This window comes from Penaeus chinensis, chromosome 24, assembly GCF_019202785.1.
Source record: "Penaeus chinensis breed Huanghai No. 1 chromosome 24, ASM1920278v2, whole genome shotgun sequence".
In the NCBI taxonomy this organism is placed as follows: domain Eukaryota; kingdom Metazoa; phylum Arthropoda; class Malacostraca; order Decapoda; family Penaeidae; genus Penaeus; species Penaeus chinensis.
In genome coordinates this window covers 17,117,885-17,142,157 of record NC_061842.1, presented here as the reverse complement: position 1 = coordinate 17,142,157, position 24,273 = coordinate 17,117,885, and the positions used below count along the sequence as shown (strand labels likewise).

Sequence of the window (24,273 nt, the reverse complement as noted above, 5' to 3'; positions counted from 1 at the left end):
AGATTTAACATAAAAAATTACATGTGTTTGTGTTTGAAGATCCCATGAAATAGTTTTTTTTGTATTATTAAGTAGAACATAGTTTAATTAATATAATTTTGTGAACAGATACGAACTCAGGGAAGATTTAAATTTAACTTTCCAACAATGTCTCGGCCTCAAGAGACAGGATCAGAGCAGAAGGAACAGATTGTCAAGCATCTGGCAGAAGACTATGCCAAGTATTTCATTGTTGATACAACACAAGAGGTAGGTACTTATAATTCATTATGATGTTCCCTTTTTGGGTGGTAATTAAGTAATTCCATTGAAACTAACAATTTTGACCCAAATGGATTGATTGTGAAATAGTGTAGATAGTGTTTTTAGTTGACAAAATTATCTGTAGTAACAATATTAGTAGCAGGTACAGTGACATATCATCCATCCACCAACACTGCCTCATGCCTGTTAGTGCTTCAGCAAACCACTATCATGTATCATCATCTTATTATGGATAGCTATGAAGTGGGAAAGGCAGTTATTGGGAAAGAGATAAACAAATTAAAGACCCCAAGAACTCTTTTTATGTTGTTGTTTGCATTTCCTTTTCACAAGGAGAAATACCTCTACTGTTTGTTTATCCAGCTGTACAGAAATCTACCCATCCTAAAAAATCTGTAAAGCCAAGATTATTAGTTGCACCAAAAATCCACTCCATTGCTGCCTGTAGTTTCATTCTGACTAATTATTATCCAGATCAACCTATTCTTATTAGGACTTGGCGTGACTAGATGCAGTTTGACATTTTACTCAGAAGAACATTTTATATTTTGGCAAAGTTAAGCTCTTGGAAAAACTAGTCCACTTTTTATCTTACCAGAAGATATGTGGTTCTCTTATGTTGGTCTTTGTTGTGAGGGTAAAGGCTGTGGTGAATGCTTGAAGCTGTACTACCAATACTCTTGCTAGCTCTCTGTGCATGACCTTAGAGTGATTTCTGTTGTTCACCCTGGAATTCTTGTGGTTTAATTTATGCATTTTTAGTGACTGTAGCCTGTGTTGTTTTAGTTGTATCTGGAGATTTGACCTCTCCAGGAAAAGTACCCCCTTTTCTAAAAAAAAATTAATTCAGTATGATATGAATTTAGATTATTGACCATGATATGGGTTAAGAAAATGAGACAAGGATCAACAAAAAATTACTTTCTTTGATATACTTTACGAGTACCTTTGTACATTGTATTTTTCTTTTCTAACAAGCATTTTTTCCATTCAATTTTCATGGTACAGAGAGGTGCCCTTGACCACGAGTTAGAATCTATGCTGACCAGACTTGAGGAATATGGAAGTCTCCTGGATCGGGTAAGTTCTGGTCATGAACTAGAGGGAGGGAAGGGAATGAAGGTAGGAAGGGAAGGAGAGAGGAGGAAAAAGAGTAACAGAGAATCACAGAATCAGAGAAATATAGGAAAAAAGGAGAGAACGATATAGAGGTAGAGAGAATGTTAGATAGAATAGAAAAGAGAAGTGTGAGAAGAGAGAGAAGGGAGAGAAGAGAGAGAAGAGAGAGAAAAGAGAGAAAAGAGAGAAAAGAGAGAAGGGACAGAAAGGAAAGAATAGAGGAAGAAGAGCAGACTGAAAAGAGTGAAAAGAGAAATAAGAAAAGAGAGAAGAGAGGATAAGAGAAAGAGAAGAGAGATTGAAAGAAAGAGAAGAGAGAATAAGAAAAAGTGAAGAGAGAGAGGGAGAAGAGAGAAGAGAGAGAGGGAGAAGAGAAGAGAGAGAGGGAGAAGAGAGAAGAGAGAAGAGAGAAAGGGAGTAGAGAGAAGAGAGAAGAGAGAGAGAGAGAAGAGAAGAGAAGAGAGAGAGGGAGAAGAGAAGAGAGAGAAGGAGAAGAGAGAGAGGGAAAAGATAGAAGAGCAAGAGGGAGAAGAGAGAAGAGAGGAACAGAGAGAGGGAGAAGAGAGAAGAGAGGAACAGAGAGAGGGAGAATAGAGAAGAAAGGAAGAGAGAGAGGGAGAAGAGAGGAAGAGAGAGAGAGAGAAGAGAGGAAAAGAGAGAGAAAGAGAAGAGAGAAAGAAGAGAGGAAAAGAGAGAGAGAGAAAATAGAGGAACAGAGAGAGAGAGAAAAGAGAGGAACAGAGAGAGAGAGAGAAGAGAGAAAAAGAGAGAGAAGGAGAAGAGAGAAGAGAGGAACAGAAATAGGGAGAAGAGAGAAGAGAGGAACAGAGAGAGGGAGAAGAGAGGAAGAGAGGAAGAGAGAGAGAGATAAGAGAGGAAGAGAGAGAGAGAAGAGAGGAAGAGAGAGAGAGAGAAGAGAGAGAGAGAGAGAGGAAGAGAGAGAGAGAAGAGAGGAAGAGAGAGAGAGAGAAGAGAGGAAGAGAGAGAGAGAGAGAAGAGAGGAAGAGAGAGAGAGAGAGAGAAGAGAGGAAGAGAGAGAGAGAGAAGAGAGGAAGAGAGAGACGAGGGAATAGAGGAAGAGAGAGCGAGAAGAGAGGAAGCAGCAGCGAGAGAGAGAAGAAAGGAAAGAGAGAGGAGAGCTAGAGACAGAGAGGAAAGAGACAGAGAGAAGAGCAGGAGAGAGAGAGAGAGAGAAGAGAGAAGAAGGTAAGAAGAGAAGAAAGAGAAAGAACTATGTAGATACGAGCGGACGAGAGAGCGGAGAAGAGAGGAAGAAGAGAGGCGCACCGAAGAAGAAAGACGCGGACGAGCGCATATGTAACTCGGCTCCGCGCCTCTTGCGCTGAGCGCCTACCTTGCTTCCGCTCTCTCTCTCGCGCGCTCCTCCTACCTCTCTCTACTCGCCGCTTCCGCCTTCTTCCTCGCTCCTCCGCTCGGCCCAGCGCGCGCGCGCCGCCCGTCGTCGCGCCTCCGCGCGGCCGCCCCGCCCTTCCGCTCTCTCTCGCTCCGCGCTGGTCCGCTCCTCGCGCGTCCTTTCTCTCGCCTGCCACTCTCTTATTCCGTCGCTCTCATCTCCCGCTCCTCGCTCCTCGCTCAGCTCGCTCTCTCTCCCCTCTTCCCCTCTCTCTCGCGCATCCCTCCCTTCGCTCTAGCCTTCTCTTCCTCTCTCACTCCTCTTCCTCTTCCTCCACTCGAATCGCGCCCGTCTCTCGCTCGTCCCGCCTCGCCCGCCCCTCTCCTCGCGTCCGCGTCCGCGTCCTTCTCTTCCCCTCTCCCTCTCTCCGCCGCGCGCGCTCTCGCTCCTCCTCGCTCTCGCGTCGCTTCCGCCGCTCGCTCGCCTCTCGCTGCCTCCTCTCTCGCTCCTCGCTGCCTCCTCGCGCGCGCCCCGCTTCCGTCCCCTCGCTCTCCGCGCTCTCGTCCTCGCTTCCTCCCTTCTCGCGCCGCTCGCAGCGCCCCCTATTTTCCCTCCTCTGCGCTGCTCCTCTCTGTCCGCCGCTCGCTCACTCTCTCTTCTCCGCTCTCTCTCCCCCTCACCTAGCTCCTACCGTTCTCCTCTCCTCTACCCTCTCGTCCTCTCCTCGCGCGCTCTCTCTCTCTGCTCCTCTGACTCCGGCTCTCCTCTCCCTCCCCTCTCTTCTCTCCAGCTCTCGTCTTACCTCTCCGTGCCACAACTCTCTCTCCTCCGTCTCCGCTACTTTACTCCTCTCGCTCTCTCCGCTCGGCCTCGCTCTCTCTCGCCTCTCTTCCTCTCCTCCTCTCTTCGCGCTCGCCTATCTCTGTCTCTCTCTCTCTCTGCTCCTCTCTCTCTCTCCTCATCCTCTCTCTCTCTACTCTCTCTCTCTTCCTCTCCTCTGCTCTCTCCCTCTCTCTCCTCCGCCGCCTCGCGGGCGCTCGCTCTCTCGCTCTCGCACGCTCTCCTCTCTGTCTCTCTCCTCTCTCTCTCTCTCGCGCTCTCTCTCTCTCTCTCTCTCCCCACGGCCTCTCCCCCTCAATCTCTCCTCCTCTCATCTCTTCTCCCGCCTCCGCCGATCAGCCTCGCTGCGCTCCTCGCCTCCCCCGCTCCTCCCCGCTCCGCTCTCCTCTTCTCTCTCACTGCTCTCCTTCTCCGCGCGCGGCCGCGCTCTCTCCTCAGCTCTCTCTCTCTCTCTCCTCTCTCGCCTCGCGCCTAGCTTCTCTCTCTCTCTCGCCTCGACGTGCGCTGTGCCGCGTTGACGCGGTCGCCTCGAGGCCCGCGACGACCACTCTCGCGCCTGCGCCTCTCTACTCGTCTCTCTCTCTCGCGCGCCTCATCTTCTCACCCTCCGTCTCAGCTTCTCCCGCCCGGCCCTCCCTCCCTCCTATCCCCTCCCTCCCGCCCCGCCCTCCTCCCCGCCCGCCCGCCCGCCCCTCGGCCGCCCCCGCCAGCCTAGGACGCTGCGCTCTCATTCTCTTTCCTTGCCTTCCGTCTCGACGCTATCCACACTCTCGCATCTTACCCCCTTCTCCCCTCGCCCCATCTCGCCTGTCTCTCGCGTCGCTGTCGCCCCCTACGCCCTCGCTCTTCTCTACGCGTCTCCGTCCCTCGGTCCTCCTCTCAGCTCTACCGCGCCTCTCGTCCGCCCGCGCAGCTCCGCTCTGTGCCGTCGCGCTCGCGCGCCGCTCGAGCCCGCTCGGCCGCCGCTCTCCGTACTTCTTTCGCTCGCTCCTGTCAGTCGCGACTGCTCGCGTCTGACGCGCACTCCGCCGCCCCGACGACCTCCCCCGCCGCGGCCCCGCCTCCGCTCCTCGCCGCATTCTCCGCCTCCCCTATCTCTCCTCGCCCCCAGCTGCCGTCGCTCGCCTCAGCCTCCGCCCGCGCCGCGCGCGCCCGCCCGCGTTCCCCCCTCTCACCGCTTCTCGCTACACCTCCACTCTGACTCGCGCATGCGCTGGAATCGACATTCGCTTACCTCAGATGTCCTGCTCCTACCCTCGCTGCACTCGCCTCCTCACACGTCGCTATCCCTCTCTCTCGCGCTCCTCTCCTTCTCCTGCATCTTTTACCCGCACGCTCTCCCGTCCCTCTCGTCTATCCACTCGCTCCTCTGCCCTCTCTCTCGCGCTCGCCTGCGCCTCGCGGGACCTGCGTCTTCTCACCATCGCCTCTGCTGCTACCCGCGTGCCCGCGCCCCGCGCCAGCTCCCTCGCCCTCCGCCATGCCCTCTAACGTTCCCGCGTGCCCGCCGGCCAGCCCCCCCCTCCCTCCCGCTCCCTCACGCCCCGCGCTCCGTCTGCTCGCGCCGCGAGTAGCGGGGAACGGGCGTACTTTTCTCCTGGTCTCTACCTTTCATCTGTTCCCTCCGCTCTTTCATCTCTTCTTCATCCCGCCTCTCCCCTCTCCCACTTCCAATCCTCAATTCTCCACACAATCGACCCCTCTCCTCTCTCTCTTATGCTACTTAATCGTTGCTACGGTTCTTTGCTCGCCCGGGCTCTCAATTCTCTCTCTCCGAAACACCTCTCACAGCACCGAGTGTCACTCCGACGCGCTCGATACGACTCACCTCCGCCCGCGGCTCTACACGTCTGAGCCCGAACGAGCAGATGTCCTCTCCCGTCCCCTCCCGTCTCTTCCGCCTCCTGACCTCTCGGGGCCGACCCTCGCGCCGCGGCGTCGCGCCCCGCCTCGACGCTAGCCAGCAGCCTCTACAGTCTCGCGCTACTCTCGCCACAGCAGCCCGCCTTCGCCTCCGACGCTCCTTCCTACACCGACCGTTCCCGCCATCGCTGGCCCAAATCCAGCGCGCAGCCACGCGCCGCTTCTTGGCCGTCACGACCCAGCGCGGCCTCTCTCTCTTTCCGCTGCGCGCGCACTCGAGCCGCTCATGCGTCCGACGCCTCGCTAACACTCTCTTCTCCTCTCGCCTATCATCTGTCGCTCTCACTGACTCGCCGCGAGCGCGATCCTCTTCCTCCGCACTTCCTCATCGGCGTTGCACCGCTGCTCGGCCGCCTCTCGGCGCGAGTCGCGCAGCGCCGCCGCGCGGCCGCTCGCGCGCTGCCCGCGTCCGCGCCAAGCTCGCTCCTCCGGCTAAACGGCGTGACTCATGCGCGCGACGCCCCTCCTTCTCTTCACGAGTCGCCGCGCGGCTACGCGCCCCGCGACTCGCTCTGACGGCCGCGTCTCCGCTCTACTCCTCTATCTCCTGCCGCGCCGTGTCGCGGGCCGCGCCTCGCTTACGTTCGCCATCGGTCTCACGCTCTCCTTGGCCTCCGCTCGCTCGCAGCAAGCGCGCGCACCGCGCCTCTTCTCCTTCTTGTCCAACCTATGTTCGGACATTTACTCCCGCCTCGTTCCTGCTACGCGCGCCGCGCTCCGTTCGGACCCGCCCTCGTCCCAATCTCTAATCCTGCTCCCACTCGCCTCATACCTCGCACCTCGCTGCACTAGCGCCTGCTCACGTCGCGCCACTCTCCTCTCTTCCTACACTCTGCTCTCTCTGCGTCTCCTCTCCGCCGCTTCGCTCTACGTCGTCGCGCTGCTCTTCTCGCTAGCGAACGCTCTACGCGCGTCGTCTCTCCTGCTCTCTCGATCCTCTCTCTTCGTCTTGCGTTATCTCTTTCGCCCTCTAAAAATTCCTCTCTCCCTCGCTCTCGCCGCGCCGCGCTTCCTCTCTCGCTCCGCGCCGCTCGCTCTCTCTCTCTCTCTTGGTCTCTCGCGCTCGTCTCTCTGTCTCTCTTCTCTCTCGCTCTCGCTCTCCTCGCCTCTCTTCCCTAGCTCGCTATCTCTCTCAGCGCCTCGCTGCCTCATCGGCGCTCTCTCGCCCGCTCCTCTCTTCCGCTCGCTCGCTCTCTCCTTCTCTCCTCGCTACGCTCTCGCGCGACCTCGCCCGCTCCCGCCCGACCCGCCCTCCCGACCGCCCGCCCCGCCAGCCCTCCCGCATACTCCGCGCTCGCGGGCGCGTGCGCTTTCTCCCGTTCTCGCTCGCCTGCAGAGCCGCGCGGCGCCGTACTTCGCGACTGCTTCCCCGCCCGCAAAGACCCATTCCGCCGTACTACTTCGCGCAGCGTCTGGCTTGGGGCATGGCGCTCCCCTCCGTCTGCACGCGCACCCTCGGTAGCTCTCGCGCTGATACCCTCTCTGTGCTGCCGCACGCGCTCACGACGCCTTCTCCGCGACGGCACACTGACCTCGCCTTTCTGCCTCTCCTCTCTTCCCTCTCGCGAGCTCTGCTCTACGCGCCTCGACTCGGCAGACACGCGACGCCGCGCGCACCGACGCTGGCCCTTCCTAACTCCGCGTCCGCAGCCCGGACCGCAGTCCGACGCCACATAGCGTCTGACGCGCGCACGCGCCGCGCGGCGCGCCTCGCAGGCCAGCGCGCCGACGGCCGCGCATTCGAGGCACGCGACGATCGCCTCGCGACCGCCTCCGGACCTCGTCAACAGCTGACCTCGCCAAGCGCGCGCGGCTGGCGCTCGCCTACCGCGCGCGCTGCCGACTCCGCGGTCCGCGCCCGTCTCGACCGCGGCTCGACTACTCCTATGCTCTCTCGCGTCTCCCGTCTTACTCGCGCCTGTCGAGCCCCGCCACTCGCGGCCGCAAGTCGCGCGGCGCTCTCGCTCGCGCATACCGCGCTCAGTCTGTGCGTCGGCGCTTCTGCTGTGCTCTCTCTCGGCGCGCGCGCGCCGGCGCGTACGCCGCGCGCGGGCCCCTGCCGACGCGCGGCCCGTCAGCAGACACACTACGCGGCGTCCGCCGCCAGCGCGCCTCTGCGCGCTAGCGCGCGCGTCAGCGCCTCTGCGTGCACGCCGCTCGCTGAGCACGCCATTCGACGAGAGCTGCCCTCCGCGCTGCCTCCGCGCCGCTCGCCGCCGCGCTCCTCCCGCGCCTCGGTCCGGCTCGGCGTCGCAGCGCGCTCGCTCGCAGCGCGCGCGCGCGTCGCGCTCGCGCGCTCTGTACGCTCGCAGCGCCAGAGAGCCGCGCGCGCTCGCCTCGCGCCTCGATGGCACCTCGCTCCCGCTCTCGCTCTCCCTCCGCTGCCTCTCATTCCGCCTTTCCTCTCATGCCGCGCGTCCTCATCATCTCGCTCTCGCTGCGTCCTCTTCGCGTGCGGCCCTCTCTCTTCTCTTCTCTCTCGAGCGCGCTCTGCGCTGCGCGCGCCGCCCCAGCGCTGTCCGCGGCGCCGCCAGCGCGTCGCCGCCGTCGCGCCTCACCCGCCGACGCGTCGCGCCCTCTCGCGCTCTCCTCCCTCGCTCTTCCGCGCATCGGCCCCTCTCGCCTCTCCACTCTCTGCCGGCTCTCGCTCTCCTCGCGCTCCCCCGCCGAGCCGCGCACTCGCGCCCTTCCTCTGCGTTCTCTCTCTCGCCTCGCGTCCCGCTGCCCTGCCTACGCGCCAATCGCGGCCTCAGCCTCTCGCCGCTCACTGCCTCCGTTCGCGCGTCCCCTCTGGACCGCGCGACGAGCGCGCGCCTCTCGGCCCGAGCGTCACTCGGCTTCCTGCTCCTTCCCCTACGCTGCGGCGCCCGTCTCATGCCGGCGCGCGCGCGCCTCTTGGCGACTCTCGCTCTCCTGCCTCTCCATGACCTCTCTCGTCTCGCCCGACGGCATATCCAGCGCGCGTCGCCGCGCTTTCCTGCGCGCGCTCGCGCTGCTTCCCTCTCTCGCGCCGTCGCCGGCCCTACTCGCGCGCTGCCCGCTCGCGCCGCAGCCGCTCGCGCGCCGCGCAACACGCGGCCTCTCTCTCTCTCCGATCTTCCGCTCCGCCGCTCGTCCCTGCTGTCGGCCGACGCCTGCTGACGCGTCCGCCTGCATAAGCGGCCAGCGCGCTGCGCAGCGCTCGTCCTCTCGCGCTTCGCCGTCGAGCTGTACTCCCTCTCGCGCTCTCTCGGTCGCATGGCCCGCTCCGCGCTCCGCGCGCCGCGCTGCTGCAGCCGCCACTGTGCTCGCCCGCTCCGCTCGCTCCGCTCATGCCGCGCCGTCGTCGTCCGGCGCGCCTCTTCCGCGCTGAAGGCCGCTCGCCCGTCCCATACAGCGCGCTCGCTCTCTCTCTCTCTCTCGCTCAGCTGTATCGTCGCGCTCGCGCGCAGCGCGCTCGCTCGCGCGATCCGCGCCCGCTCTGGACGCGCTCCTTCCTCTCTCTCCGACTCGCCCCTCGCTTAGCGTCTCTCTTCTCCTCTCTCCCTTTCTCGGCCCGCATCGGCGCCCTGCGGCTCTCGTCGTCTGCGCCGAGCCGGCCACCACGCCCGACTAGCGCAGCAGAATCCGCTGCGCGGCGCTCCGTACGCGCAGTCCGCTCTCGCGAATTCTCTCTCCGCGCCTCCGCGGACCAGTTCCCTCTCTCACTATCGCGCTCCCGCCTACCTGCTTCTTGTCGCGAGCCGAACCTCGAACGCCCGATACGCGCTCAGACGCCGCGTTCTCCGCGGTCTCGCCTCCCGCCGCGCGCTCGCACCCTAGACCTCGCCGCGCTCTCGCTCCCAATACGCCGCCTTCGCCCCGCCCGCCCCTGCGCCCTCACGTCACGCGGACGGCGCGCTGCCAGCCTCGGGCTCGCTCGCGGCCCCTTCCCGCGCGCCCCGCGCGCTCGCGCGCTGCCACGCTCGCGCTCATTCGACGACCCGGCGCGCGCGCCGCCTTCCCGTCTCGTATCTGGGCGCGCGCGCCCGGCGTGTGCCGACGCGCTCGCGACGCGCAGCCGCGGCGCTAAATCAGCAGTCCGCTCCTCCACCAGGCGCCTTGTCGCTCGAGGGCGCGCCGCCAGCCGCGTGCGAGAGTCGCAGATTCGCGATTGCTCATAGCACGCAGCCAGCGCGCGCTCAGCCCTACGCTCATTCACATCCCGACACCCACCACATCGACCACCACTCACAAAAGCACCTCCCAGAACCCGCGCACCTACACACTGACAAACTTGCTACATCAAACACAACGACATATACACAAACCGGCTGCAGCGGCACACAATACACGCACTAACTCTAAACTCACACTACAAAACTAACAGATATCTTTTCAGCCCTACGCGCAGCCAGTTTCGCCCTACCCTCGCATGGATGACCACTTCCCACACCGTCTCCCACGCGCATAAACCAAAAAAACACTGTACTGTCCATAGCGGTAGTAACTATAATTTGCTATTGGATTGAAAACTCCGACATAGTAAGTGAGTACGACTTGATGTTGACGTAATCTCCAGTGCAAGGTTATGATATTAAACGTATATAGTGTGACACGATCACTATTCAATTGATAAGAGGTATTCATTATCCCATAACCACGAGATGAAACGTATTAGACCATACGACTTGTAATTGTTTAGAGTGAATTAAAGATAACGACCGATGAAAAAAAAAAATTAAATTAATAAACGTTATTAATTACTTGAGTTCAAAATTGTTGAATCCAATGGTTACATATACAGTATAGATGAATCAGAATGAGGAAGGTAAAGTAGAAAAGTAAAAAACACTTGATAACAAATAAAGAAAGTGGCACAAAGAGGCACAGTTCGGTGATATTGTTTATACCTTCTCTTCTCTAGTCTGGAGTAGATTATAAAGGAACTATCGATCTTATTTCCCTTTATGGTTGTGATGTACTGCACAGACCACGATAATTAGTGCAGACGTGATTGCAAGCAGTACTAACAAAGGTTACTAAGAGTTACTTGTGGTACAAAAATACTAATAAAACAATATCACCATAGTGACTAACATTTATTAAATCTTGGATTATTAAAGTAAACAGGCACGACGATCGCACCGAACAAAGTGTCCAAGCTAGACAACTGGAAACCTTAGATCGCGTTGAGGGTAAAGAATGACCTTGGGAAGATGTTAGGCCAAAGCTGCATAGAGAACGAAGCAGAGGTGGACCGTTAGGTCTGGCGCATTAGGCATAACAACAGTGATACGACCTCTGTTTTTTGTAAGTGTACTATGAACGTGTGCTCCTTTTGAAAAAAGGTGTACATCAGATCTTATTTCTGTAATATAAAAAGGCTGGATAACGAACAATTGTAATAGGGCTGATTGTCAAATCTGTATAACTAAGTGCTCTTGTGTAAGGCATTAGCTCGCTAAGATAGAACAATGTAGACATAATAAGAAATTTGTAAAAAAAAGAAATTTTTTTTTTTTCTTCTTTTCTGAGATGTCAGAAAAGAGACGCGACACAATCCAACCCACATCAGGGAAGACCCGCGTACGTGGGCACACACAAGCTCAAATCTAGTTCAGGCCACCCGAGAGATCTTTCACACGACAGAGACTATCTTTATATGAGATACACCCCGTGTAAACATCCTTCCAGGTGAAAAAATGCCGAAAAAGTTCCAGTAATGATGCTAAAATCATAATCTTGTATTTTTTTTTTTTTTTTTATAAATATTTTTTCTCAAAACCATTATTGCCTTACTGTTACTTAAGAGATTTAAGAATCTCATGGACTTGGACAAGAATAACCTATATATTGTGTCTTATTTTAGTCATTTTAGTCTGCTCAGTAGTGAAGACTGAGCCGAAGGTTCTTCTTTTCTTCTTTTCAGTAGTCAGGGTGACTTTGAATATCAACTATTTTTGAACACACACAGATAACATTTAAATTGCAAATAAGATAAAGTAGAGAATTCTTTTAGCCTAATATTCAGCACACAAGTGTGATTGCACAAGTTGCAGTACATACATTAGTACCCAACATGTATCATCCTGGCCTAACCATACTTAAACACCACAAAACGACCAGCTAATCCCCCTCCACACAGATCGACTAAACGAAGGGTCATACCGGATATATAAACTGTAGTTATAGAATCTGTATGTTTAATTAGGTGAGTTTCGTTACAAACAAAAAGTTCTCGACGCATTGGATTAATTTTAAAACAAAGCGTGTCCTGATATCTTCCCGACCTCAAAACACCCTCGGTAAGTCGTACAAGGACCACTGAACTGGTCAAAAAAAAAGAACCAATAGAGAGTAATGGGAAAAACTATCCACCAAGCCAGCAAAAAGAAAACAATAATATTTAGAAACAGCAAAGCCAAAACGTGGGGGGTAGTAGCCCAATCCAGAGTCATAATCCTTCTCACAGAGCGCTCACAACACCTCACCACACCAACACCTACACTTACACTACAGCCAAGTACACCTACACCATAACTAACACCATACACAACTACACTACAACGCTACGACCTACACTTACACTTACACTTCACCTACACTTACACCTACACTTAAACCTACACCTTCACTTACACCTACTCTTAAACCTACACTTACATCTACACCTACAAACACACACACACACACACACAAGTAATACACATCGACAACTGTGCATGTGTCATGACACAGACAAGTGGTCACAAGATTTCGAATTGTAGGTAATTACTCATATTTATGCTGGTGATATGAAGACAAACTTTTTTCAGAAAGTATTGAACGACTACCTTATAACCAATATACCCAAATCACTGATACCAAAATGGAGGCCTATCCATGGATATACAAGGCTTATAGTTACCTTTAGTATTGTTTCTTTAAGAGATATGGAAGAGGGTATAATGATTTGTAAGATCAGTTGTTTTCTATTCCAATCTCTGTAATGATATTCAGTGAAAACTGCATTTTCTCGCACTGATCTATGAGCAAAGCACTGGAATTTCATTTCAGGTTACAAAATCTACTTGAAATATCAGTACTTCTTCTGTATTATCATTATTGTCTGTTATTGCTTAAATAATGGATCTCGCTGGAAATATGTGGGATTTTTATTCGCAGTTAGAAAATTCCTTCAAAAGTTTATATTTATTATGACTTATTTTTCAAAATAGCAAGATAATGGGTTATTTTTCATAATGTTCTCAAAAAGGAGTGTAGTCTAATACACTACGAGAAAGTCAAAGCTTCTGACGGCTCCAAGCAAATAGGAAAAGAATAGGAAAGAAAGGTATATTACACAGGATAATATAGGAAGGATTCTACCAGAATGCATAAATGTGAAGTGAAAGTCTATTCTCAGGTTTTTATTATTGTTCCTGAAGAATCATAGCTTATAATGCATTATAAAACTTTTATATTTGTTCGAAAATGTGATATTTTTTTACAGAGCATATAAGCATATTTGGGCATTATGTTAATATGTTTCCTATCACCTCATAGAGACCACTTTGCCTGAAGTTTAAAAAGTTTTGTATGTAAAGAAATGTATAATGTCATATATGGCATACCCTTTGAAGAATATCCAGTCAAAAGTTGATTAGCACATTAGAAAATTTTTACTTCTATGACAATCAAGAGTAAGTATATAACTTAACAACACTCTCATTTTCGTTTAATAGGCAGTTGTATCTCTAGTTTTGATATGAACGTGAAAGCCAGTGGCCTGCAGAAAGGCTTACTATAGATGAGTTCTGAGCGTTCCATCCACTAAGAAAGATTTTAGGAATACCACTTGAGCTAGTTAATAGAAAGCTCTGTATGTGTATATTTACATGTGTTTATATAAAATTCACTTAAGGTTTTATGAATTTTTTGGGTTTAAGATTGACAGATTATATGTGATAAAACCAAGAGTTTATACATTATATACTACATCAGTAATAGATTTTTTAAAAATCTTTTTACAATGAGCACAGCCCACTATGTATGGTATGTTTTTTGATAATCAGCATATTTTGTATTATTATTAATAAACATAAATCTTCACAAAGATGTGATTTTTTTTTTCTCACTAGATAGCAATGGACATTTATGAATAGAAATTCCTGTGAAGAACATAAGTGCAAAGGAATATTAATGGACATCTGTGATGTGAATAGATGATAATAGTGAAAAAACCTGTTTGATGTCAAAATATTAAAGGAAAACAAGTTAAAATTGAAAACGGAGACAGAAAAAAATGTATGAATAAATATCTTTATATAGATAGATATATAGATCATAATAAACAAGATGGAAAAACAAGATGGTAAATATATACATAAATATCTATATTATATATATATAATATATTATTTCATTTAATTTTATTGCAATATATGTATGGCGGGTAGAAGGTATATATATAGTTAATATATATATATTTTATCTAGTATATATATAATTTATAATACATATAATAGAATAAATAAATGAATAAAATATTATATATAATGATAATATAAATGTATATTATATGTATATATATAAATATAATTATCTTATATAATATATATACATAATATATTATTTCATTTTTTTTATTTATTCATTAATGTATCTTTAATAAATATTTATAATATATAATATAATAGAAAAAATATATTAATATAATATAAATATATATAGTACTTACACACAATGCACAACGACACACTCACAGGACACATACACACATACATGTAGGTGTGTGTGTGTGTGTATTGTGTGTGTATTGCGCATGTTTAGTGTTGATTGTGTTTGTTTATGTGTGTGAGCTGCATAGTTAGTGCGTGGTGAGTGTGTGTGTGTGTGTTGTGTGTGATAGCGTGTGTGTGAGTATGTGTGTGGCGTGTGGTGTTGTGTGTGTGTGTGTGTGTGTGTGTGTGTGTGTGTGTGGGTGTGTGTGTGGAGGTTAAATAATCAGGAGGTGACCTCTTATACAATAATAAATACAAACCCCGTGATAAAATTAATAAGGCTACTTAATGAACAAACGCTTACACCCTGAAGGATAGGATGTTGGTGGTGTGGTGTGTATGTGTGTGTGTGTGGTGTGCTGTGGCTGGTGTGTGTGTGTTGGTGGGCATGTCATGATGATTGTAATTGTTGAGTTTTTTATGTGTGTGTGTAGACATGTGTGCGTATGGTGTGTTGTGTGTGTGTCAGTGTGTGTGTGTGCAATGTCTTGTAGTTTGTGTTTGTTGTCGTATAAGTGTGTGTTGTACTGTTTTTTGTATATACACAAGTGTGTGTGGTCGAGTGTGTGTGAGTGTGCGTTGTGTGTGTGTGTGTGTGGATGTGTGTGTGTGGTGTGTGATGTGTGTGTGTGTGTGTGTGTGTGTGTGTTTGTGAGTGTGTAGCTTTGATAGTGTGTGGTTTTGCGGAGTGTGGATGTGTGTGACGTTGTGTATTATGTGGTGTGTGTGTGTGGTGTCAGTGTGTGGGTGTGTGTAGATGTGTGTGTAGTGTTCATGTTTGTTATTTTGTTGTTTTGTTTGTGTGTATGTGTGTTGTTATATCGTGTGTTGTGCGATGTTGATGTTTTGTTAGGTGATTTGTTGATTTAATGTTGTTGTGTGTGATGTGTGTTGTGTTTGTGAAGTGTGTTGTGCATGTTTGTGTTTAGTTTGTGTTTGTAGTGTTGTGTTGTGTGTGTGTGTGCGTGTGTGTGTATGCTTTGAATGTGTGAGGGTGTGTGTTTTAATTGTAGAATGTGCATTGTGGTGCTGTATGGTAGTGCCTGTTTGTGCTGTTCGTTCTTTGCAGTGTGTAGATGTTGTGTTGTAGTTGTGTGGTGTGTGTTAGTTCTATGATGTGTGCGAGTGTGTGGCTGATTATGGATGCGTATATGTTGTGTGCTTCGTTGTGATGTGGTGTGTGTGTGTGTGTGTGATGTATGTTGAGTTTGAAGAAATACAGAGGTCACTAAGCTCGCAATCCTATCTAATACAAACATAACATCTACTTGTCGATAGTGCAGCAGCAGAACATGTCCAACCTATCGAATAGTGAGGAAGTGAGCATACAATCCTGAAATACAAACCACAGGATCAAACTTACAGTAGGTCAGGACAAGAATACGCATCCCCTGCAACTCCTCGAGCAACATGCTCTACTTCACTAAACAGCAACACACAACGTGCGTACTAACAGTCATTTTAAATATATTATTCCATTCAATGAATAATAAGTAAGATAGTATCATATACAATCCTCTGGGCGGGGGGGGGGGGGGGGGGGACGAATCTGTTGTGCGACACAGTCACTGAAACATTTGGTGGCAAACAATTAGCGCACAGTCTGCCTTTTGATTTCTCGTCTCCAGACTCTTATTTTGTGGGCCCGACGGAACCGCATGTGGCAAGTTGCAAAGGATGTCATGATCCAAGAAGAATTGATGTATATTCCCAATAGACTACCAACTTACGTAACACTACCACTACAACACCATCGTACGACACACACACACACACAACACATCAACAACACACACACACGCACACATGTAAAAATAGGCACACACATACATACATAACAAACATACAAACACGGATAAGCGCGATCGAGCGTAATGTAACATATCCCACGATTTTTTTTTTTTTTCTTTCTTTCTTTTTTATCTCTGCGATGTACCTGGGTCTATGAAGTTAATCAGAAATACTTTGCTGAAGACCTTATTTCGTGATATCTTCAAAATAACACTGTTAAAAAATTATAATTTGTCATCACAAATTAGCGCCTTATTATTCCTTATAATCCATTTCATATGAATAAGGATTGACATGTCAAGCAACGAACAACTGAGAGCAGCAATATTACATACTCATACCCAGTAAACAGTACATCTGTGACTCACACCTACAAATTACTAAAAGTCAACCTCTATTCGCTAGGACACCATAGAAAGCAACATTACACAGAGACTACATGCCGAAGAAAAAGCTCTTCGAGACGTTCTACGACATGTAGCCCGCAGCCACATATAGCGTATCGTATAGTGTGAGGTATGATATAAGTAGCCAATAACTGATCCTGCGAAGTATAGTATGCATGGTACTAATGCTCATACATAATGCACTATCAAATATATATCATTACAATTATACATATTTAATATATAATATATCGAGTCATAAATAAATATATGCTCTAGAGTGTTAGTTAGTGTGAGTCTGTGTGTGTGTGTCAAAATGTATAGGATAGAATAGGGGGGGGAAGGGGAAAGAGAATAGAGTAGAGGGGGCGAGGAGTGGGTGGATCAGATTCCGATATCCGTTTATAATAATTAGGATAATAATGCAACACTAAAACACACACACCAAAGCACAAACAACACAAACTGACACAATCCGACAAGCACAGCAGCTTACCACGTTTCAAATAGATTGGAAACTCTCTATAACTTGAATCGACACTTACAACGACAAGAATACTGACACACACAACCACTATCACAAACAGACATGACAACAGACACCCACAAGCAGTCCACACACAGACAAAGGACACGAAATATGTCGTTTTAGTGTGTGACATGTGGTCTTATTAATAATTGGTAATAAATGAAACAAGATAAATAATTGGAGAATAGATACAGACACACGCAAATGGGGGGGGGGGGGGGAACTCGAGTCAGAAACTGTAACCGCCTCGATATAGCTACTGGATGTCAAGAAAGGCTATACTATCGAGTATGAAAGCAGAATTAGCTATGTGGAAAATATTTCTTGGATGATATTTTATGCCGTCAGCAGTCTCAAATGAAACGCGAAACTAAAACCAAATACTACAATTGTGAGGGATAACTACTGAAACTAATTATACTATGTGAAACGCATTCTTAAGCATACTTTTATCATCAGTAATCGAAGGACGAGTGACTATATAAAATATGACTTAATACACGCTAGTGCAAATTTATACTGGACACACTTCTATAGAAGTATATATTACTATACGATGCCTTATGATACGGGAGTTATATACTCGATATAGATTGATATTTTTCAATATATGATGTGTAGTTGATTATGGTGGATATAATGCATAGTCGTAACAGCTACATCCGGCTAAAACAAAGTTCTCAGTCTGTTAAGGGACGAAACAGTAACGAGAGTAACGTCTGATATACAATAATCATATGGTATTGTCAACAAAGTAGTAGCATAGTGAGTATGTATGATATATCCTTAAAATAGACAAGTTACCGCTGGAAAAGTATTTTCTATGTTAAGGGAGCTAAACAGTGACACCGATGCACACTCGTTACGGGTGCGTTAAAAATAAGTACAAAAATTATTTGGTTCACCAAATCAATTGTCAGTGGAGAATATATGCTATCAAGTGTGAGAAAAGGAAACGAGTAGCAGCGACGACCAACCGGAAGTATTAAGCGACTCCTTTCACACACCTGACGTAAAGACATAAACTTCTAACTGTACAGCAGAAGACGCTTCAGCAATTAGCTTTTGGACATGTGAGTCACAAGTGTCTATTCTGATCTTGACGAGAGACTGGATTGCACTAGATACTTATGGTCGTGATTACGGTTCAAGTAGAAGTTTGGCCATTGTTGACGATAGGGTAAGAGAGAAAATAGTGAATTAGATCCGTACTGAGTGAAGTGAGAGAGCCTAATATGAAAGAAAATTAATAAGGTTCATGTGGTTAAGAAAAAGGGGTATGGATCAAACAACAAAGAATGCGTTTTGGTAAATAAGTGTAAAGAAGTAAGTGAATATGCAATTGTAAAATGTTATTTTTTTAATTGTAGTGTTGATAAATTTTTAGAGATGTTTAATGTGCATTTAGTGGAGTCGTACGTCTGTCACAAGAAGTATTGGGTCAGGGTAATCTATACGTATGTGATATGCTAAAGGTAGGCGATATTGAGGATTTAATATTAAACTTAAGGGAATAGAAAATTTGTCAGTGGATTAATGTTAGCCAAAAGAAGGCGACTGCGACCCTCAATCAGTAGTAAGTTAAAGAAAACCAGTGTATCATGTGTAACGTCCAAAATCTCAACCAGTTCCTCTTACCTTCTTATATATTCCCTAGAGAAGTGTGTGTGTGTGGGGGGGGGGGTCCGATTATGATAGCCCTGTACCACATCATTACCACCCCATTATTCCATTCGTGCGTCAACTTGCTTAGACACTTGACATTAAGAACTCTGGCAGTTAGAGGGACTTAGTCTCTGAGCTGTGATATACAGGGGATTTTTTCATTTTGTGGTAACTATGAGGCTGCTGCAGCTGGTACCTGTGTTGTTTATTGCTCTATTTTTTTACATAGCTTTATAATCTTAATAGTCAAGCGCAGGTGTCCATTTTCGCTCGCTTCATAACCTCTGTCGAGTGTCCAATCCATTGGTAACCATTAACTGTTGTAGAGCATCGTTCTGTACAAGAAAAGAATTGCAGACAACAGGTAGTTATCCATCCACAGGCGGCTTAAATACGCCAATGCACTAACTGAAAACAACTATACCACACACATCATCCACTACACACAAAAGAGCACCCACTACACACACTACCGGAGCAAGAACACACCACCTAGGCACAGTCTAGAAATTCGCCCCTACGTGCATGTCTTTCACTTGTCTCTTTTTCTGCCCACCATTTCTAGTAAAAGCAAACAACTCAGCCGTAGTTGCACTACACACAGCACACACACACATCACACACCCACACACACAAACCACAGACACACACATCCAGCTAAGGCACCACAGACACACGACAACAACACAACAGACTACTACACACACACAAAGCACCCACGACTACACACACCACACACACACCCTCAACACACACAAGACAACAGACAACAGATCATACGGAACAGACTGCAGACAGACAGACACAGACACAAACCATCAGACCACAGACCACAGACACAGACACCCAGACACAGACACAAAACAGACAGGTGGACAGACACAGACTCAGACACACACACAGCACAGAACACAAAAAACACACATACAACGCACACCACACGACACACAGCCCACATAATCAACCTACGACTTTACCAACTACACCACACCACACGCACCACCCACACATACACACACACATCACACACGTTACACCACACTACAAGACACAACACACACACACACGACATATACACACACTACAGAATCACACACATCACACAGACACAACACAACACAACACACAACAAACACACAACACACAACCCATCACACAGCACAACGAAACAACTAGAGACACAGACAAAAGAGCACAGATCTTACATGACACGACGACCACACCTTACACAAGACACACAAGACACAGACACATACACAGAACACACAGAGACAACAACACCACACACGAGAAACACACACAGACAAGACACAACAGAGCCACACAAGACACACACACAGACACACGACGACACACACGAAGACACATGACAAACCTACACAGAACTTACAGACAGACACATGACACGCACACACACACACACGGACTTCTCCACACACACCACACTACACAACGTCACACACACACACACACACACAACAGCCATAGAATCACACACACACACGACACACAGAAACAGCACACTCGACACACAGAGACACACTAGACACACTAGACACACAGACACACAGACACACACCCATGATCAACACAAAGACACACACACTAACATCAACAGACACAACACAACAGACAACGAACACAACACAGAACAGTCCACACAGAGCAATCAACACACACAGCCGTTTAACACAATAGAACAAGACTTACACAAAGCTACGGATCACGACACACACAACACACAGGCACAATCAGATCAACAACAGAGAAAACTCCACAGCATAAGATCTCAAGCACACAGCACCACTTACTTACGCTACACAAACAAGATCAAGCGACTCAGCAAAAAAAACGCATCACGACACTGACGAGCAACAACAGCATCACATCTAACACTGACGCACACACACCACACGACAAATGCAGGCTCCACCAGCAAAACCAAAAACAACATACCACGATAGTTGTCCAACGTATCCGATGCAACACACACCACACACCGCAATTGAATAGACTCACTACACAGCCAGAAATGGCAGAAACACACACAGACTACAAAACACCAAACAAACACGCTAGGGTACATCACACACCAAATAGAAAAAAATCCGAGAAGCTATCAATCACACTCGCACACAACATACGATTCTTGGGGTAAAACAGGTAAGACATTCAAAATACACAATACATAACACGACACACAGACACTAAACAACGACATACAACGCCAACAACAGACTCGCACAACAAAGTGACTCAATACATCGCCAATCAGGGAGCGACTAGATATATACACACACTTGACGCCGCAGCAACAGACACGACACTCTACTCACAAGAGGCACACATGACAAAGACAGTCACACAGCAACAACAAAGGGTGCACAACAGCAACAACAAAACAACACAAAAACACTACAAGAAACACACACTAAGAGACGGAAGGCACAGATGAAAAAAGACAAAAAATGCAGACAGGGCTCACTAGACATCTATTCAGAACGACACAAACACCAACTGAACAGAACAGACACTTAAAAATCCGACAAAGGAACATACACACACACTACAAATCAAGAAGCACTAATACATCGGCCCGGACACAGAGTACAGACGAAAACAACAATAATCAAAGCAGCACACAAATCACACAAACTATACTAAAAAGATTGCATACACAACCATAGACAAACACACTCAAGGACACATACTAGTTCGGACAGACAAAATAATCACACATCCACCAGACCACATCAAGACATAACAACTTAACATGTACACATAAAGCACTACACGACACGGAACAGACACACACACACAGACGTACACATCATCGACCATTAGCACTTGCATCTCAATACGACACCGAAAGCACGCTGCTTAACCTAAACACAAACACACAGCGAATGCACGCACACACAGCAAAAGCACCTAATAACCACACATCACAGCGCTACACACTACAACACGAGGACGCGCGAACAGATAGACCATAGCTACAATGCGACACCCATCACGGACCTAAGCACGATACAGAAACAAGGACACGACAACAAAGTATCTGATCTACACAGCACGAACGACAGAGCACAACATAAATACTACAAGCTAATGAGACCGCAACATCGCGCATCATGCATTGAGCAAAACGATTCGCGTCACATATACTTACACACACACATCACCAGCACCACAACACGTAATGCCACAACAAGAGGCCAGGTTAAAATAAAATCAATGACAAGCATATGCATCGTAAACCAAACGAGTGGGGACATACGGCCACTACGACAGACAGCTGACAGCAGACAGCACTACTATGACACAGACACACATCACGACGACTACAACACTGAAAACGACCATAACACACACACGACATCAAAACAGCACACACACCGACACAACACACAACACACAGACACACACCAGACACTCACAGACACAACAGCAACACAATACGACAACTATACACACAGACAACTATTCGAATACACACACACAACAACAACACTAGAACACACACACATGCAACAGTACAGCATCTAAGAGGCACAAGACAATACATCCACAAACACATGACTACACACACACAGACACTACACTACACACCACACACACACAAGCAACAGACACACAACAAAGCACCAAACAAGCGCACAAACTAGAAGTTAAGCACACAACAAGCTGCACATCAAGGCACGAAGCAAATACACAAGGTACCAGCACACCCCACGAACACACAAACGACGGCGCAACACGAAAAAGCAAACAGTACAACACGAGCAACAGCACAGAGACAGCACGAGCACACACAGCGACACGCAACCAATACTCAATTACTAGGTGAGACACACCGCACATTAACGAATTTAAAAATCCTCAGGAGCAAGATCAAACACTACACTGCACTAGAACACGAAGCTGAGGAACCCTCGACGACAGAGAAGCACACACACTCTACAGGACAACACCAACTCACCTGAACACCAGCACACAGAACACACACAACCACAGACAGAGCAAGACACATACACATCACACAGACAAAACACAACACACAGTAACACAACACGCGCACACACAGATAAGTCAACCAGCAACACAACAGGAACAATACACACACGAAAAATAAACCGCTGGGGCACTCAGTACACACACAACACAGACACACAAACTGACACAGACACACACACACACACACAACAAACAGACGCACCACACACACAGACACACCCACAGCACAGCACACACACAGCTACACACATCACACGACACACACAACACACACACACACACACAGAATGACACGACACACACTACACATGACAAACAACACACACAGCAGACCCATAACATGAATCGCCCAACACCAGACACACCACAGACACACACACACACCACACCAGACACACACACACAGACCACACACACAGCAAAGACGGACACACGAGCACACACGACAGACCACAACACACACAGACACACACACACAGACCACACTCACTACATCACACACACACAACACAGCAACACACACAACACACACACACACACACACACGACACACACACACACACACAAAGCCACCGGCACACACACACACACACACCCACACACACAAACACACACACAGCACAACACCAGACACACACACACACACACACAGACACACCACCACAATAGCAGTACGAAAACGTACAAACACACCACACACTCACACACGACACTCAACGACACACACATTCACACAACACACACACACACACACACACACACACATACAAACACACAGACACACACACAGAACAACCACCACACACACACACACGACAGACAACACCACAGACACACACAGTACAAACACACAGACACAGCAGACACAAACATAATTACACAACACACCGAACACACACAGCGCACACACACACACTACACACACACACACACATGTCAGAACACGACACACACACAACACAGACACACACACACACGAGACACACACATGACATAACGACACAACACCTCACACACACACACAGCACATGACGCCAGACACACACAAAAGAGCACACACACACACACACACACAAAGCACACGCACACACAGGCACACAGACCACAACATGTGCACGAACGCACTACAGTACCACCAAACACCACATGAGACAGACACACACACACACCAAGACACACGACATACACACACCAGACCACACACAGACACACACATACACAACACATACACACACACACACATACACACAACACACACATACACACACACACACACACTCAGCACACACACACACACACAGAGATACCCACACACACAGCACAGATACACACAACAACTCTCACACAGATTATCAACACCACACAGACACACACACACACAGACACACACAGACACACACAACACACCAGAACACACACACATACACCTTACACACACACACATCACACACAACTGTTGTGTGTGAGATCTTTTCATATACATAAACAGATACATAAACATATACATATACATATACATATACGAATATCATAGATACATATACATATACATATAACCTATACATATAGCCATATACATATACATCACATAAATACATACCACATATACTACACACAACAAACACATACAGCTCATAACATATGCCTTTCATACACCCACAT

General features: G+C 48.3%; 3 protein-coding genes across 3 annotated transcripts in view; all 3 read left to right on the top strand.

Moving 5' to 3' along the window:
• The window catches only part of LOC125037872, a 2,256-nt gene extending 783 nt beyond the window's left edge, over positions 1–1,473 (top strand). Inside the window, exons 2-3 of the mRNA XM_047631113.1 lie at positions 109–249; positions 1,273–1,473. Of these exons, the coding sequence (XP_047487069.1) occupies positions 148–249; positions 1,273–1,473 (303 nt within the window). The 5' untranslated portion in view covers positions 109–147. The remainder of the gene's footprint in view (positions 1–108; positions 250–1,272) is intronic.
• Positions 1,474–5,445: 3,972 nt separating this feature from the next.
• LOC125037871 lies at positions 5,446–6,249 on the top strand. The gene has a single exon (XM_047631112.1). It carries the CDS (start codon positions 5,446–5,448, stop codon positions 6,247–6,249), a length of 804 nt encoding a protein of 267 aa, XP_047487068.1.
• Positions 6,250–6,924: 675 nt separating this feature from the next.
• LOC125037870 (proline-rich protein 36-like) lies at positions 6,925–8,427 on the top strand. The gene has a single exon (XM_047631111.1). The coding sequence runs from the start codon at positions 6,925–6,927 to the stop codon at positions 8,425–8,427; it is 1,503 nt and encodes a 500-aa protein (XP_047487067.1).
• Positions 8,428–24,273: the final 15,846 nt, after the last annotated feature.